Consider the following 18,583-nt stretch of genomic DNA (forward strand, 5'->3'; position numbering starts at 1 on the left):
GAATGATGTGAATGAGTGATAATGATAACAAATGTCAACGTTTTTGCCTTTCGCGTATTTTATTTTGTTATTCGATGGTCAATGACATCAATGATCTGTTTATTGTTGTATGATTAAATTCTGAAACATATCATTCAATATGACCAACAAAGATGTTTGCCGAATTTGTAGTAATACGAGACCGACAAAAATGGTTCGTTTTTCGGATACCTCGTTTGATGGTGATCGAACAACGGCTCAAGTGATTGAGGATTGCTTTGGATTGTTGGTATGTTATGGATGAATATCTTCTTATCACTTGAATCGAATCTATAATTGATAAGTTTTCTGTAGATTTCGGAAGACGAATCAACTAGTTTATGCTGTGCTCGATGCAAAAACGATCTGATAATTGCATTCAAATTGGTGACAAAAATTCGCGAATCTGATTTGAAGCTGAAATCGATAATTGCAATACCAAAAGTTGAAATAGTGTAAGTAATGGAGTCTAGATAATATAATTTTCAATTATCGATTTTACTATGTTCTAGAGATGCAAGTGATAATAATATATCTACAGTATTCATCGCAGAAGCAGAAATCAAATCCGAACTGAACGATGATGGATGTAATAGAATCGACGAGCAACCAGAACCTTTGTCTCAATCCAAACCCAAGAAACGAGGACGTCCAAGGAGACAGAATGTTGTAAATACGGATAAAACGTCTGACATTGAGGATCAAATTAAATTGGTTGAAAATGTGGAACAAACATCCTTACAACTAGAACCTAATCAGGAAATACATATGAGAAAAACAAGACGATTGAGCACTTATACCGCTCGTTCTGACGATGCTCTCTCTGCGTCATCGGGTGACTCAGATGATTCCGACTTTGAACCAGACTATGACAATCAGGACGAATTAGAAGACCAAAAGGTCAAACAACGAACTCATTACAGCATCAATTCCCAGCCAAAAAGGTGCTGTTGGTGTAAAAATTATTCACTAAGTTCGCATGACAAAGTTGAAGAGCACTCGCAAAAATATCATCTCAAATCGCGTGTGACAAACCCAGAAGCATATGGAGATAAAGTATTCGAGTGTCCAGTTTGTTTTATGAGATTTGAAGTAAAAAAGTTATTCCTTCAACACCGCCGCAAAATGTTTGTCGAAATGCTACATCCATGCAAACAATGCGATGAAGAATTTGCAAATTTCTACGTTCTGCAGAAACACATACAACTCAATCACCATCGGAAGTTGAAACTTCGTGAACTTGAAGAGCTACGTATCAAAAGCAACATATGCTGCGGTTGTCGAACCAAGTTTAACTCCCAAGATGAATTGAAGGAACATGCCATAATGGTTCACCTGCCTCAGCGTGAAGCGCCTGACGGCGAACATACAGTCGAGTGTGATGTTTGTTATAAAACATACAAATCTATAAAATATCTAAAAGATCATAGACTAAGATTCTTCAAAAAGAAGAATTTGATATGCGCTCAGTGTGGTAAAAGTTTCCGAGAAAAGGCTCAATTGGTAGGTCACGAAGATTCACATCAGAATGTTCGGCGATATGAGTGCCCAATTTGCCATGCGAAGTTCTCAATGAAAGCGTCCTGGCAGGCGCATGTGAGGTATCACGATGCGCAGGAAATCTACCATTGCGAATATTGTGGAAAGGGCTTCCGGAAGAAGGGTCTAATGAAGGCGCATCTGCGAATTCATTCAACCGACCGACCCCATAAGTGTCCGATGTGTCCACTTACGTTTACTCAGAAAAATCGCCTCAATTCCCACGTCCTGGAACACTCCGGTCTAAAGTCGTTTAAGTGCGATCGCTGTCCGGCATCGTATGTTCATCAGCGGGCGCTTCGACGACACGTTCGCGAAAAACACGAGGGTATTCGTACTTTTAAGTGCAATATTTGTCCTAAGGGATTTATCGAACTAAAACCGCTGCAAGTTCATTTGAAAACGCACGAAAGGAGTCACGAGGCGACTTTCTCAAAAAGCTAGAAACTCAGTATGATGCATTTATTTAGGAAATAAAATTAAATGTATAAAATACAAATTAAACCACAGAAATAAGATTAATGATAAACTAATCTAATCTAATGGCGTATTCACTAGTCCAATCTCTTTCAAAAATGGCTTGGAGATCGCTCACAATGGTACCGTTCGGCATGAACGAAGACATGACTAGTCCTATTCCAGCCGTGTCAATGAAATAGTCCCCGGACCAGTTGGATGTCCCGATGTAGGCAGTGTTGTCAGTTACCATATACTTGTTGTGGTTGACTCTTCCAAAGGGTATTTTTTCTTGGTCCTCTGTTGCCGGAACTACAAATCGCTTGACTTCTATGTTTACCCCTTTCATACAATTGGAAAGTGCTTCGATCGAGCTGAGGAAGTGGTTTTCGGAATCCCGGGAGTGCTTCCAATAAGAAATGAGTAATCGTACGGAAATTCTCCGGTCGATTGCCGCACGACGAAGAGCATCCTCTATGATTGGCCAGTAGCTGGAATAAAAAATAGCATGTATTTTAGTAAGCAACGTAAGGCATTGAATTTGTAAAATGTACGAGTTCTATGGGCCTTGACGGCAGCGCGAAAACAAAATTCGGGCTGGGTGATGTTATTTCACCCGGCAAGACATATCCCAAGTAACCAATAAGCCGTATATTACGCCAAACCGGCCATATAGTGCCACTTTACTGCCGTCCCAAGCATATCTGTCCCATGTCGATTTTTATCATTTTTCAGTTTTTTGCACCAAACGTTCTAAATTAATGTATATTTTATTGTGAACAAATAAATACATATAGTTTGTTCGAAAACTTGGCGAAAAAATATCGGGTCATTTTGTCCCATTGTAGAATTTCCAAGCATAACTGTCCCATTAAAACAAATTTCATGCAACATGTATTAAATTACTTCGAAGAGGCCAATTTTGATTATCAAATCATTCAGATATATAATATGGGTTGTGGTATATAGTTTCAATGGGTAAAAAAGGTTAATCCACCTAACATCGTTGATGCCTTTCTTGTACATCATGAAAATTGAAAAGTAATAATTGAAGCATATTTAGCATATTTATATAAAAACTCACTTGAGTTTTATAACTAAAAGTCTCTCATTTTTATTCGCATTCTCTCATTTTTATTCGCATTGCATTTTTATTCGGCCCTCCTTAGCCGTGCGGTAAAACGCGGCTACAAAGCAAGACCATGCTGAGGGTGGCTGGGTTCGATTCCCGGTGCCGGTCTAGACAATTTTCGGATTGGAAATTGTCTCGACTTCCCTGGGCATAAAAGTATCATCGTGTTAGCCTCATGTTATACGAATGCAAAAATGGTAACTTGGCTGAGAAACCTCGCAGTTAAGTGGAAGTGCTTAATGAACACTAAGCTGTAAGGCGGCTCTGTCCCAGTGTGGGGATGTAATGCCAATAAGAATAAGAAGAAGAAGATGTATTTATTTACACTTTTTCTTCTTTCCTTTATTGGCATTACCATTTTTGCATTCGTATATATGATGAGGCTAACACCACAGACAAACAGACATAACACATTGATCATTCACTCATTTCTGTTATTTGAGCAAATCACGAACCAGATGGCAGTAGTGAGCAAACGTCAAACTAGAGCAAATCCGACGCGCCACGAGTGTTCGATTGGCCAACTAATGATTTCTTGATTTGACCAGTAAATCAGTGAACGATGGAAATTGGACGAGTTCTGTTTGTCTGTGCTAACACGATAATACTTTTATGCCTAATAGCACCCGAAAATTCCTTTGACCGTGAGTCCAACCAAGCCACCTAAGCATCATCGCTTTTTTGTCGTGCTTCTAAGTGCAGGGCTATAAGGTGGGCCCAATTCATTTACATTTATACAAGATTTTTGCAATAACTTCGGAATTAGTCACTTCTAATCGATTTTCAATAGTAAACAATGGTGCCGAACTTCCCGTCGAGTGCAACTTATTACGAAAAAATGGTTTATACACGCAGGTGGAATTTTCCACTCGACACATCAGATACTAATCTGAAATAAATTTCATAGGAATCATCAAACACCTTCGCAGTATTGCGGTATTGAGTTACCACGGAACCTGATTTTGATGCTTCTGCGCTGAAACATAATTATCCTGTATTATTTCAGAATCAAATTATGTATAGGAACCAATTCTCACTGTCCTTACCCTTATATAAGGTATAATATCAGACACACTCGTCACCATGTCAGCTTTTTTATACACATTTTTTCTATGGAGCGTAAGAGCCCCCTCCCCCAAAAGCTTACGTTATTGGTGTATGGCCCCTTACTACAATACGCTTTGAAAATACCTAATGCATCTAATTTGAATCAGGTTATTATCCAGACCCAACTGAACTTTTGCTAAGCGCAAAGTAATCTGATGATACTCTAGCACTGGGACAAATATGCTTGGAATTATCAATTTTGTCTTCAATTTCGCAGCATAAATGTCCCACTGAATAAATTTCATTAAAAAAAACAGTGTTTATCCTTTGAAACATACTAAGCCATTGGAAATACACTATTGTCATCGATATACGTTTATTAATGAAAATTTCATGGGGCAATTCAGCTACAAACTGAAAAATATGTTTCCAACTTCAATCGCATTTTTCTCAGTTGCATATTTTTCGACATGGGACAGATATGCTTGACACGGCAGTTTAATGCTTATAAGTTTTTAAATAGCCGTATATTGGCCCTATATGGCGGTTTGGCGTAATATAGTGCTAATGGTTATTTGGAATAGGACGTCAATTTTAAAATGCTTAATAACTCGTTCAAAAAAATTTTAGCTGAAAATAGTTCGATTTTTTCAATTTTCAATTTCAAATTTCATTTACTTTTAGATTAGCAACACCAAAGTTGAATTAGGTATTCTGATTTAAAAAAACAGCTTAACATATAGTTTTCCAAAATTCTAATCCTACGTATTTAAAAGTTAGTTTATCATTTTTAAAAACCGTTTTAAAATCATTTTAAAATATACTTCCTATCTTAAAACAAATAAACGAATAGATAATTTAGAAAATGGTAATTCGAATCAAAAAGGTTGTGGTCTTGACTAAATGCGAGATGTGCGATATTACTTCTTCTTCTTCAATGGATCTACATTCCATCTGGAACTTGACCTGCTTTTCAACTTTGTATTCTATTAGCATTTCCTCAGTTATTAATTGATAAGCTTTTCTATGCCCGCCATTGCATGAGTATGTTGTATCTTGTATGGCAAGTACACTATGCTCAGGGAGTCAAGAATGTTTCCAATCCGAAAACTTCCTAGACCAGTCCGAGAATCGAACTCGCCATCTCCGGATCGACAATCCTACGCCTTTGCTCACAAAGCTACTAGAGACCCCCGCAGTATTAGTACTAGCTGAATTAATTATGTTTTTTATGCTATGATGCATAGGAAAACGACAAGCCCATCTCTCCCACTAAGCCCTTACGCAATGAATGTACGGCCCCTAGCTAAGCTGGGAAAAGCACCAGTTTAGCATACTGAGGATCGTAGATTATTCAAACTCCACCGGAGGAAAGTGAGTTGCATTTTTTGAATTTTTCATATGCTGTCCGAGCACTCTCCGAGTAGTTAGGAGCGGCAGATGTTCTGTACAAAAAAAAAACTATTGATCTGGTACTTACTGAGTTTTAGGTGTGTATAGTGTCAAAGGGACATAATCCATCACAGATATGTGGATAAACTTTTCAGCTTTTTGAATGACATTGATAATGGCATCTATATCGTGACTGCGACCGTTTGTTGACATAGGAGGAGGGGAACTCTGAAAATGTATTGTTAGTTCTACTTCCTAAAAACAATCCAAGTGAATCGCGACTTACCGATATATAAGTATCCACCTTAAAGTTGTTGTTGAACTCAACCGAAAGCGTATTGTTAGCATTGTACTTTGTTGCGTAAGTATCCGGCCACTGCTTTGGAATTTGTGAATTAGGAACCCCCATGTCCCAGTACACCTTTAAAGAAAATATTTTTACAAATTATCCAAACATTTTCAACACAACTTACATCGAAAATCTTGGCAATGTCTTTCGACAGACAGGAACAGTTCGTAGCCAGTACCCCAAGCTCCTTCACTTGTGTTAGCGAACGCCAATCCATATTGGCGCTACCGACATAGAAATGCTTTCTATCGATAATCCACACTTTTGAATGTAGAACTCCTCCTCCAAAAAGGCGAGGGAAATCTACCGATCGGACATCGGCGGCTTTTCTATTATGGAGAACCTCGGTATCTAGACATGGGTTAGCTGCAGTAGGCGCACTTTGTGCTATTTTGATCGACACATCGCCAGCCAATCCCGTTTCCAGAAGAAGCTTAAAGATATCCTCTCCTTGCCACGCACTCGAGTGATTGTACACATCTTCTCGCAGTAAAGTCCAGTAAAACGATCCTATTTCGATAGAACTCTTTGCCAAGCCGATCAAATCATTCCACGCTTCATAGGTGGACATGAACGTGGGACTTCCTTTCGGATAGACTAAGCCCTCCGGTATACTCTCCACTATTTGGATGCTAAACGAAATATTTGTTAACATCATTTACTGTTGTTCATTCAATGAATACTCACTTGCAACCCTCGGCACATACATCGTTGCGCAGACGATTTAGATGAGATCGTTGATTAGAGAGTTTTTCATTGTGATCTAACAGTGGCAGCAAAACGACCATCACAATCAGGATAAATATCAACGTTATCGAAATGCATGATGGACGGCACCATTTAAATATCGACCAACTGGAGTTATCAAATTTTGCTTAAAATTTGCTGTGTGAACAAAAAAATAAATTTGCTACTCACCTTTGTTCTTCATCTTCAACCCAATGAAATTCATCATTCTCATTGGAGTCAGCTACAGTCTGAAGAAAAAAAAAACAGTCGCACTCTTTACCTGATAATGAAAATGCATGAGATTACCTTCTGCATCGTTCCTTTTTGTGAATGTTCCTTCTTGGCATCTGTTCGCCTCGGATGATGAGACAGTTGTAACTTCATATCGTATTCAACCGATTTGAAAAACTTCTATTCTTAAACGAAATATTTTAGTTCAACGTGCTGCGGACTATGTGCTCAAATTATGCCACCATATGGTCCACATAACCATGATAAAATCTGCTTAAACAGAGGTTTTAATTATGCACAAGTAAGTCCAACTGTAATGCTGTCTGATGACAACTTACTGAACACTAAAGAATAGATTCAATTTCAAATATGGCATAAAATGCTCTATAACTTACTGCCGACGATCAGCTTGTTTTGTTTTGGCGATGCGGGTTGTTTGGAGTGGTGTTTGTGCGAACCGAGCCGTGCGGGATGTGGGATATTACTTTCGCAAATAACATAAGGGTATTTACCTGCAAGTGATGTAAATACTATTTTTGGCCGTTTAGCGACCAACGAACTTTTTTTTTGTTTTTCCCATGCGTGATATCGTATACTTATCAATAATTTGCTGTTACTCCGAAAATTGAAGATTTTGTTCTTGATAGAACAAATTTTATTGATAGAAGCACCACAGCACTTATATATACTATGTTCGCACTACGGGCTGAATAATGTGTTCTTCAAATTACCGACAAAAGAAATGTAATCATGATTGTAGAATAGCCTGTTAAAAGCTCGTAGTGCAAATATAGTATTAAATTACATTTCAGTATTACATTTTTTTATATCAGACTTTGTATCAAATCGACAATATAATTAGACTGAACTTGATTTTTAACAAAAATTGCTACAGACATACATAAGTACACGCACTTTGAAGAGCAACTATAAAGTACTGCTTGCAGTTTTAAAACTGGATGCCCCAGGATGTTCAGTTTTGCCAAAAACTATTGATCTGTATCAAAGAAATCAAAAGATTTGTTTTTTTTTATCTTTATTAAGGTGTTTTTTAATCTACAGACTAAGTTCAACACCGGAAAGATTTGGTGCCAATTTGTTCAAAAACAGTTTTTTGCTGTAACTGTAACTATGCTTGTTAGTAAATAGGATAATTTCAATGCTACGTTATTTTGTTGTAATAAGAATGAAGAGAAAATACATACAACGGTTAGTAGCTAGCAGCTTTGATTTTCGAACACCCTAATTTCTTCGCTCTCCTACTTCTCTTTGATAATCGTATGTCTTGAACAACAAGTCTCTATGATGGTCTTTGTAAATTTTTGCAGTGGTTTGTTTAGGTTACTGTAAGGAGCGAAATAAAAATCGCAATTTGTTTATTTGACTATTCGAAAATATAAAATAATACGTACAGACTGGAAACATAAAAAATAATCTTAGATCTAAATACAGTTTTTCACATATTGAAATCAAACAAGTGGTACACATATATTTTTCCTGAAATTGTTTATTCGAATCAAATGGAAGTGGATGACGATGAATTTAAAATATGTATTATCTGTACGGAATCCTGTGAAGGAAGCCGAAATGATACAATCGACGGGCAAAGTGTGGAAGTAGTATTGCACTCAGTTTTCCACAAACTGCAGGTTTGTGATTAATTTGATGAGTATTTATACTGAAATAATAATTTTGTGGTTGCTTTACAGACACCATACGACGATTGTTTATCCACGAACTTATGCGATGTGTGTACAAAAGAACTTTCAGTAACATATAGGTTTGTTAAGAAAATTGAAGAGGCTAATCTTAAACTAAGAGATCTTCTAGCTGTAGAAGAATCACGGCAAGTTATTTTTTTTTGCTAGGATAAAATGAAACCCTATTTATATACTTCCATAACTTTATAGGGATGTGTTCAGTGTATCTCCTAGATTAGGAGACGTCATCATTAAATTTGAACGAGACAATTCTGACGGAGAAAATTCTGCAGTACCCGAGGAAACTGTAGAGCCAGATAATTTAGATTGCTCAATAAATATTAATCAAGCTACTTCAGAAGATGAGGAAAAATTAAAACCCCAAAGGCAAAGGTTGGGCACAAAATCTGAATCACAACCAAAGCGATGCTGTGGGTGCAAGTTTCCTCTAACATCAAATGCACAAATTGAAGATCATTCAGAGAAACGGCATCGTCGTGACAAAAACACTGATCAGGGGATCCTTGAACAAAAACCATTTGAATGTTCAGTGTGTTTCCAAAGATTTGAAGACAAAATAGATTTCCTACGTCACCGACGAACAATGTATGCGATTGAATTGTATCCATGCAAACTATGTCCTGCTGAATTTGCTAATGCTTATAATCTTCGCTTGCACGTGAAACGTTCTCACCAGAGAAAAAACACAAACGCGCAAATTGATGAAATGCGTCTTTCAATTCATAAATGTTGCTTGTGCCGCAAACAATTTGATACTCTGGTTGGTGCTAAAGAACATGTTATGGAAAATCACCCATTGCAAGGAGATAATATTGATACCGACAATCAGTTCGAGTGTGAAATATGCTCTCGATGCTTCAAAACTCCAAAAGTTTTGACCGAACATCAGCGGCGACCTTTTCGAAAACATCGATTCCAATGTTCCCATTGCGGGAAAACCTTTAATGAGAGGCAGGCCTTCGTCGATCATGAACAAAGCCACGCATCCGTACGTCCCTATGAATGTCCAATTTGCAAGAAGAGATTTTCACTAAAAACAAACTTCCGGACTCATGTTCGTTATCACTCGGTTCCGGATGATCAGTTTAAATGTGAATTTTGCGGTAGAGGATTCAAGAAAAAGTATCTTCTTCAGGAGCACCAGGCGATCCACCAGGAAAATGAATCGCGCCCTTTCAAATGTCACCTTTGCTCAATAGCTTTCACTAGGAAGGATCTGTTGAATTACCACGTGAAAGAACATCTCGGTGAGAAGCCATACAAATGTACTCAGTGTAGTGCATCGTACATACATGGACGTGACTTGCGGAGGCATAATCGAACCAAGCATGAAAAAAGTACTCCGTTTGTGTGCGACATTTGTCACAACGAGTTTGGCCGAAAAGACGCTCTGGGAAAACACATGAAAATCCATAGAAAACCCCTGTCGTGTTGACGATAATAAATAAAACACTACTTAGAAAAAATATTTTAAGCTCTTTTTAGTGGAATGTATTCAACAGTCAACAAAGACGAGTTTAGTACTTTCCATTTAATTTCACTACGTTTTGTTATCTTTGTAGATACGTATTTCGACCTCACAGTTGAGGTTAAAATACGTATTGGCAAAGATAACAAAACGTAGTGGAATTAAATGGAAAGTGATAAACTCGTCTTAGACGGTTGATCTACAATTATTTTTATCAACGCGGTACGTTTAATCGGGAATGTTCTGCACATGATCACACACATCTAATGTAGTCAGGTGGAGTTAGATAAAACTGCTTTTCGGTTGTCAAATATTGATTTTGACTTACAAATGCCTCTTATTCAAGATAAACTGATAAAATTATATTCCAAATTTTGATACCCAAAAACTAAAACTTACGACCCGTTTATTAGTTCCATTGCTATGTATACAGATGAAGAATATTATGTCAAATTCTCGGAAAGTTTGAAGCTTTTATCACTTTTTTTAGAATTTTTGTTTCTTTATGTAAAACGAGCAAATTACTCAAGTTGAAGAAACTGACAAGGAACTCTCATGCTGATAATACCTGATATTGAAATGAAGACGGCTTCAGCTTCTGGCAGAATGATCAGTCATGAACCTGCCTTGGAGTGGATTAAAGGAACTCTAATACATAATAGTGATTTTGTTAAGGGGCTGCTTATCTCAAATAAGCAGGAACCCAACAATGAGTGCCGTGTTAACAATAACTAATTCTACTTTACATGATTTTCAAACGAACATAATGAACACGTGACGTATTTTTTAGTGTTTTTAATCACAAACTCATCCATATACGATATAAGTACTATCAAGTCTATCCGTGCTTGTATTGTATTGCCGTTGCAATCTTTTTGCGTTCGGTATATTCCTCGTCGCACGCTTTAAGAAAAAAGTCGTAAGTTTCATCAGCGCCCTTTCCACCACCGCCTCTTCTATCCAAGCACAAGATGGCTAGGTTATCTTGAAACGCGGACGGCAGGTTCTGCAGGAACTCCTTGGTGGCCAAATTCTGTATTCGGTACGCCTGTGTGCTTCTATTGTAGTGAAACAGAAAACGTGCTCTATCGTGCTCCGTCTCTCTGGCATCGCTCCTGAGAAATAAGTTTCGGCAGTGGGCGCTCATACTGTCACCGTCGGAACTGGCGTATAGAAACGAAGTGGTGCGTATATTCATTATGTTGATACCATGGGCTTGAGGATCGGTGGTCGTAGCTTTCCACATGGCCGCATCCGGCATGTAGCGCGCTACGGTGTTGTACCGGAACACTCGTCGCTTTTTCGGGTGATTGTGCCAAAATTTTGCCGAATCCACTATGTACCGGTGTAGAAAGGTTTTGATAGAAAAGCAAGTAGGCGAAGGTAGATCTTGCAAACGTACAACAGCCGAGTCAGGTTGTGCTGTCTCGGACAATTGTGTGATAAACAAGAGCAAAACAATTATGATGCACATGGTTTGAATTTTCTTGCATTACTCTCACTATTGATCGTAACCAATCTTTTATAACCTCGAACAATGTGTAACTAATGTCATCTAATTGCAGCAAAATTGATTAGGACATGCTGGGGAAGATAGGGTTTTAGTGAAACCGTCAGGATGGAGTAGCCAGATTTATAATATTATGACGATATTTTTTTTATAGACTTTTTGTCATGGATTGAATCCAGATATGACAAAATCTCTCATGTAACCAGTGCTGATGATGCATTCAAACTAGTTTTAGAAAAGTTGTGCAAACAAATGGTCCCCAATTGTAATTGAGCGAGAATTGAGCATTTTATCATAGCTTGACGAAAAACCGCGTAAATCCCAAAAACTAAGAATGGATTTTTTTATCGGAAATCGATTTTCGTGGTTTTCTTGTATAACGGGCTTGGAGGTCATGGGTTCAATCCCAGGTCCGTTCCATTCACTTACTTTGTATATTTCTCTATATTTCTCATATTCTAGCAATCGCTAGAACTGGAAATGGACTTCCATACCGTTTCCATTTCTATCCTAAACCTCAACTTGACTATTCTAGCAGTATCTGCTAGAATTGGAAATGACCTAAAAAGCTCGTTTCTTCCATCCAATTAAAAATTCCATCAGTTGCTTTCTCCTATCTATCACATTGGCAGCCTGTTAACCAAGACGAACCTCTGCCTCTCCGAACCTAACCCAAACATATCCAATAAATTCCGTATAAACTCTTGGCAAGGGCAGAGGTATATTCGGGTTGCAGTGGGCGAGTGATTACATCATCATTTACTCCCCTTCCCTACATTGACTTCCATTCTGACGTGGCAGGTGCCAATATGACCTAACAAATGAGATCACCAGTACTTGTACATTGAAGACGAGTGCTAGTCCCAAGCAAACATCTGTTGGTTCTCGCGGTTTTCTAGAGTTTCCAGACCTTTTTGAAAAACTGCGTTAAAAATACCGCGTAAATCTCAAAAATCGCCAAAAAAGTGCATAATTCTCAATGTAGTTAATTTGCCTCGTAAATCATAAGTGCTATCAATCCTGTATCAAAAAATCGATTAGTCTGAACTCTAGCTAGAACAATTCGTAGAACTTGAGAATCGTATTTGGACATATTTCATTCGTAAATCAATTGCATGGGGTATAGAAAACATACAGGATGACGGGTTGCTAATAGTTTTGTGTCTGCTGTCTGAACTCCAGAACAACACTTAGAGCATCTGATTAAGACATGTTTCATTAACATTTTTTTAACCATTGTTTTTGCACACTTTACGTAGCCGAAATTCTTTATGACATTTACAATCTATATCAATATTATCAACAGTTCGTAAGGATAAAATACCATAGATCAAGATATTCGTGGCAACTCTAGGTTAGATTGCGTAATTTCAGGACGGACGGGGTTGGAATTCTGGTTTGGTATTTCAGCTGCTCATCCGGATATTTGACGGCAGAATGGTGTGACGTAGCGTCATGCTCGAGTTATGGTTCGTCAGGGAGCATCTTGCGGGTGGCCAGAGCTTCATGCTACACGGAACAATAAGACAGAGACAAGAAAAACTGAGAAAGAAAAAAAACTTCTTCCCTTCCCTGCCATTATTTCTCGTATTCCAGCTGGGTAGTGATATTGACCACAAAATTTCTTATTCTTGTTGGAATTGCGTTAGCTAATATCCATCTCCCAACTGGCCTTGCTGACAGTGACAAGTACCAGGAGTTATCCTCTGGCTCCGGTAAGCTCAAGCCTTCTGCACTAGGGTTGTCTAGGTATGCTTGTGGGATATTCTATCGATGTCCACTTCGGGGAAAATGAGGTTATCACCATTTCATTCATGAATTTGTTTGACTTTGTCTGCCTGGAAATATGGGGGAAAGTGAAGTTATCACGTGACCCAATAAAGCGTTCCATAAATTTGATTTTAGAGGCTTCTAACGGGAACTGGTGAGAGATTCTTATTTTATCAGGTTCATCGGTTGGATATGCTCCAAATTTAATGGGTGACTGTTGCTATTGTTTACTGCTGTTAGTTGAATCGTCTTCTTGATTTTGCTTGTTGAGATTGTTAACCCTACCGTGTTGTTTGGCGCTATGGCGCTTGGAGCAGGTGTGTATTTCTGCCAATATCCACGGTTGCCGGTTGCTGATTTGCAATATCTACATTACTTAGGATATTGGCCACAGTTCTCAAACTTTGCAATATTGCTTTCAAAAGATGATACAGTACTCGTTTGTTGGGACTATAATCAACCTCGATTTGCTTGGCCTGCAGATGATAATTAGTCTCGCCCAAACAACTTGTCACTTCTGACTCCAGCAGGAACTGTATTGATAAAAGATATTTTATTATCAATTCAGTGCAAACCCGAATTATAGCCGCTAACGAAGTTGGTTTTTTCTCACAATTCATACGTTAAACCTAACTTCGGAAGTGGTGCGCTGTTTTCATTTGGTGATGTGCTATACAGCGCACCACTTCCGAAATTAGGTTTAACGTATGGATTGTGAGAAAAATCCAATTTCAATAGCGGCTATAATTCGGTTTTCTACTGAATTTATAATAGTTACCAGATAAAGATTGTCGCTTCGGTTCCCTTTGTTCTCCTGTCCGAACATGTGTGATACCTAACTGTCAAATCGTATATATTTTTCCTTCATTGACATTTAGATCCCCTAACCTCGCCAGCAATCCCCTAATCTCGCCTCGGGGGCAGCAGGGACTATGTCCAAGGGCTTGACGATCCCTACCCAGGCCATCTGCGAGTTGACGGAAAAGCGGGCATCGGGCAGCTACCTTCTACCAAAGCTGTGGCACCACCAACGAGCTGGGAACCGGCTTCATAGTGCTGGGAAAGATGCGCCAACGCGTGATTGGGTGGCAGCCAATCAACGCAAGGATGTGCAAGCTGAGGATTAAAGGCCGTTTCTTCAACTATAGCATTATCAACGTGCACTGCCCACACGAAGGGAGATCCGACGACAAAAAGGCGCGTTCTATGCGCAGCTGGAGCAGACATACGATGGATGCCCACTGCGGTACGTCAACATCGGTGACATGAACGCTCAGGTAGGAAAGGAGGAAATGTATAGACCGGTCATCAGACCGGATAGTCTGCATACCGTATCGAACGACAACGGCCAACGATGCATAAACTTTGCAGCCTCCCGCGGAATGGTAGTCCGAAGCACTTTCTTCCCCCGCAAGAATATCCACAAGGTCACATGGAAATCACCTGATCAAGTAACGGAAAACCAAATCAACCACGTTCTAATCGACGGTAAATTCTTCTCCGACATCACGAACGTACGCACTTACCGCAGTGCGAATATTGAATCCGACCACTACCTCGTTGCAGTATGTCTGCGCTCAAAACTCTCGACGGTGATCAACACGCGTCGGAGGCGTCCGCCGCGGCTAAACATTGGGCGGCTACAAGATGGTAGACTATCCCAAGACTACGCGCAGCAGCTGGAAGAGGCACTCCCAACGGAAGAGCAGCTAGGCACAGCATCTCTTGAAGATGGCTGTAGAGGTATTCGATCCGCCATTGGAAGCACCGCAACCGATGCACTAGGCACGGTGGCTCCGGATCAGAGAAACGACTGGTATGACGGCGAATGTGAGCATTTAGTTGAGGAGAAGAATGCAGCATGGGCGAGATTGCTGCAACACCGCACGAGGGAGAACGAGGCACGATACAAACTGGCGCGGAACAGACAAAACTCGATTTTCCGGAGGAAAAAGCGCCAGCAGGAAGATCGAGACCGTGAAGAGACGGAGGGACTGTACCGCGCTAATAACGCACGAAAGTTCTATGAGAAGTTGAACCGTTCACGTAAGGGCCACGTGCCACAGCCCGATATGTGTAAGGACATAAACGGGAACCTTCTTACGAACGAGCGTGAGGTGATCCAAAGGTGGCGGCAGCACTACGAAGAGCACCTGAATGGCGATATGGCAGACAACGGTGGCGGTATGGTAATGAACCTAGAAGAACGCGCGCAGGACATGCGACTTCCGGCTCCGAATCTCCAGGAAATCCAGGAGGAGATCGGCCGGCTAAAAAACAACAAAGCCCCTGGAGTTGACCAACTACCAGGAGAGCTGTTTAAACACGGTGGTGAAGCACTGGCTAGAGCGCTGCATTGGGTGATTACCAAGGTTTGGGAGGATGAGGTTCTGCCGCAGGAGTGGATGGAAGGTGTCGTGTGTCCCATCTACAAAAAGGGCGATAAGCTGGATTGTAGCAACTACCGCGCAATCACATTGCTGAACGCCGCCTACAAGGTACTCTCCCAAATTTTATGCCGTCGACTAACACCAATTGCAAGAGAGTTCGTGGGGCAGTACCAGGCGGGATTTATGGGTGAACGCTCTACCACAGACCAGGTGTTTGCCATACGTCAGGTATTGCAGAAATGCCGCGAATACAACGTGCCCACACATCATCTATTTATCGACTTCAAAGCCGCATATGATACAATCGATCGGGACCAGCTATGGCAGCTAATGCACGAAAACGGATTTCCGGATAAACTGATACGGTTGATCAAGGCGACGATGGATCGGGTGACGTGCGTTGTTCGAGTTTCAGGGGCATTCTCGAGTCCCTTCGAAACCCGTAGAGGGTTACGGCAAGGTGATGGTCTTCCGTGTCTGCTATTCAACATCGCTTTGGAGGGAGTAATACGAAGGGCAGGGATTGACACGAGTGGTACGATTTCCACGAAGTCCGTCCAGTTATTTGGTTTCGCCGACGACATTGATATCATGGCACGTAACTTTGAGAGGATGGAGGAAGCCTACATCAGACTGAAAAGCGAAGCTAAACGGATTGGACTAGTCATCAACACGTCGAAGACGAAGTACATGATAGGAAGAGGCTCAAGAGAGGTCAATGTGAGCCACCCACCACGAGTTTCTATCGGTGGTGACGAAATCGAGGTGGTTGAAGAATTCGTGTACTTGGGCTCACTGGTGACCGCCGATAACGATACCAGCAGAGAAATTCAGAGGCGCATAGTGGCTGGAAATCGTACGTACTTTGGACTCCGCAAGACGCTCCGATCGAATAGAGTTCGCCGCCGTATCAAACTGACTATCTACAAAACGCTTATAAGACCGGTAGTTCTCTACGGACACGAGACCTGGACGATGCTCGTGGAGGACCAACGCGCACTGGGAGTTTTCGAAAGGAAAGTGTTGCGTACCATCTATGGTGGGTTGCAGATGGCGGACGGTACGTGGAGGAGGCGAATGAACCACGAGTTGCATCAGCTGTTGGGAGAACCATCCATCGTTCACACCGCGAAAATCGGAAGACTGCGGTGGGCCGGGCACGTAGCCAGAATGTCAGACAGTAATCCGGTGAAAATGGTTCTCGACAACGATCCGACGGGAACAAGAAGACGAGGTGCACAGCGGGCAAGGTGGATCGATCAGGTGGAGGACGACTTGCGGACCCTCCGCAGACTGCGTGGTTGGCGAAGTGCAGCCATGAACCGAGCTGAATGGAGAAGTCTTTTATGTGCAGCACAGGCCACTCCGGCCTTAGTCTGATGATAAATAAATAAATGGGATATATCTTGGTGTAAGGACATATTACTCAAGATTTGGGCATGAATGGCTGGTGATACACTGGTACAGTGGTACACTGATACAGCCCTTCAAAAGGTTATCGGCAAATCAATTGCAAGTCTTAAACGAAATAATAAAGAAGTAAAAATTTATTTTTTATTTAAATTTGAGTATAAGATTTTAATTCGTTCATATATGCAGCATGTGTTTAATGCACTTCCGACTTAAATGTGCTCATCAACTTCTGAGCTCTACGGGTGTTTTCGTCGTCAGCTTGGATCATCGACATCAAATGTAGCAAAAATCGGCGACCGCTGCTCCCACCAAGTTGATTATTACGCTTCATTAGTTGATATAGAACTTCATATCCAACAATGGGTTCCTGATATAGGTCGATGCTTTCCAGGAAATCCATCACCAACTCAGCATTCTGTGGTTCATCTTCATAAACATCCGTCACAATTGGATCGAATGGTCGATCAGCCAGGGCTATAAATTCTGTGGCAGCATCCTTATATCGCCGAGCTCGCACGTTTGCTATTACCAATCGTACAGAACATGATCGAATTTTAGCACGTTCTTGTTCTAACTCCGTAATATAATCATCCACCTGGGACTTGAAGCTTAGCATATTAGTACGCAGTCTTTCGACCTCGCCTCTATATTTTTCCTCCACATCACGATTCAAGTTGTCAACCTTTCTCAGCAGACGCTGGATGTCACCCTGATAACGAGCTTTCGCGCGGTCATACTGTACCTGACTCATTTTACTGCGATCTATGCTTTTGTAGCTGCGGATGATATTCAACACAGTTTCCCTGAATTGCCCTAGTTGCTTAGAGCACCGATCGCGATTTGCCGCTTCCTCATCGAACCCGGAACGAATATCCAGATGAACACTTTCAATGGCATTGCTCAAATCCGTGGTGATACGGATCAGGTCCTCTACTTCATCGTGCGAAACAGTACACGATGGCACTGATCTGAACTGTTGACGTTTGACGCGACGGCTGAGGGAAAACCCGGTCGTAAAATGTATTACTAGTACTAAAGTCAATGATGTGTATTTTAGGAACATCTTTCTTGACGAGCAGCTTGAAAACAACTGATTGGATTCTAAAGAACATCAAGTCGTTGACTGAAAGCGTTGTCGACCGATTCGCATCATAGACGAGCAAAATAGAAATGCATTGAACTCTTTGTTCAAGAATTAAATCTAGGAACAATCATTGCAGTGAAAAGAAGTATGTTCCTGTTAGCTGATTGAAATGATGCGCGGAGGGAATCCCCGCATTATGCTTGTTTATTGTGGTTCACTGATTAAGTCATGGTAGTAAACGATGCATTGTGTATTTTTTAAATTATGCTTCGTTATCTGTACCTAATTCTTAATTAATTAATTTGATATTGTTCACACGATATTATGCCAAGAA

General features: G+C 40.5%; 5 protein-coding genes across 6 annotated transcripts in view; 3 read left to right on the forward strand and 2 right to left on the reverse strand.

Annotated features, from left to right (window-relative positions):
- The window catches only part of LOC134212608 (protein Atossa), a 256,321-nt gene that overhangs the window by 51,690 nt on the left and 186,048 nt on the right, over window positions 1-18,583 (forward strand). The window lies entirely within an intron of this gene.
- On the forward strand, window positions 80-2,061 carry LOC134212613 (zinc finger protein 540-like). The gene is made up of 3 exons (XM_062690625.1): window positions 80-268; window positions 334-473; window positions 531-2,061. The coding sequence occupies exons 1-3, from the start codon at window positions 140-142 to the stop codon at window positions 1,999-2,001; spliced, it is 1,740 nt and encodes a 579-aa protein (XP_062546609.1). The 5' UTR covers window positions 80-139; the 3' UTR covers window positions 2,002-2,061.
- LOC134212619 (5'-3' exonuclease PLD3-like) lies at window positions 2,005-7,559 on the reverse strand. 2 transcript variants are annotated; one of them, XM_062690633.1, is made up of 8 exons: window positions 7,289-7,559; window positions 6,969-7,163; window positions 6,852-6,910; window positions 6,621-6,788; window positions 6,058-6,565; window positions 5,871-6,005; window positions 5,673-5,812; window positions 2,005-2,504 (listed from the first exon to the last, which is right to left on the reverse strand). In XM_062690633.1, the coding sequence occupies exons 2-8, from the start codon at window positions 7,044-7,046 to the stop codon at window positions 2,087-2,089; spliced, it is 1,506 nt and encodes a 501-aa protein (XP_062546617.1). In that variant the 5' UTR covers window positions 7,047-7,163; window positions 7,289-7,559; the 3' UTR covers window positions 2,005-2,086. The 2 variants fall into 2 exon arrangements, with proteins under 2 accessions (XP_062546617.1, XP_062546616.1); XM_062690632.1 differs by having other exon boundaries at window positions 6,969-7,559.
- On the forward strand, window positions 8,229-10,074 carry LOC134216748 (zinc finger protein 567-like). The gene is made up of 3 exons (XM_062695565.1): window positions 8,229-8,542; window positions 8,603-8,739; window positions 8,804-10,074. The coding sequence occupies exons 1-3, from the start codon at window positions 8,414-8,416 to the stop codon at window positions 10,047-10,049; spliced, it is 1,512 nt and encodes a 503-aa protein (XP_062551549.1). The 5' UTR covers window positions 8,229-8,413; the 3' UTR covers window positions 10,050-10,074.
- On the reverse strand, window positions 17,282-18,285 carry LOC134216749 (uncharacterized). Its single transcript, XM_062695566.1, has one exon. The coding sequence runs from the start codon at window positions 18,226-18,228 to the stop codon at window positions 17,359-17,361; it is 870 nt and encodes a 289-aa protein (XP_062551550.1). The 5' UTR covers window positions 18,229-18,285; the 3' UTR covers window positions 17,282-17,358.

The sequence above is a fragment of the Armigeres subalbatus genome, chromosome 2 (assembly GCF_024139115.2).
Source record: "Armigeres subalbatus isolate Guangzhou_Male chromosome 2, GZ_Asu_2, whole genome shotgun sequence".
NCBI classification, from domain to species: Eukaryota; Metazoa; Arthropoda; class Insecta; order Diptera; family Culicidae; genus Armigeres; species Armigeres subalbatus.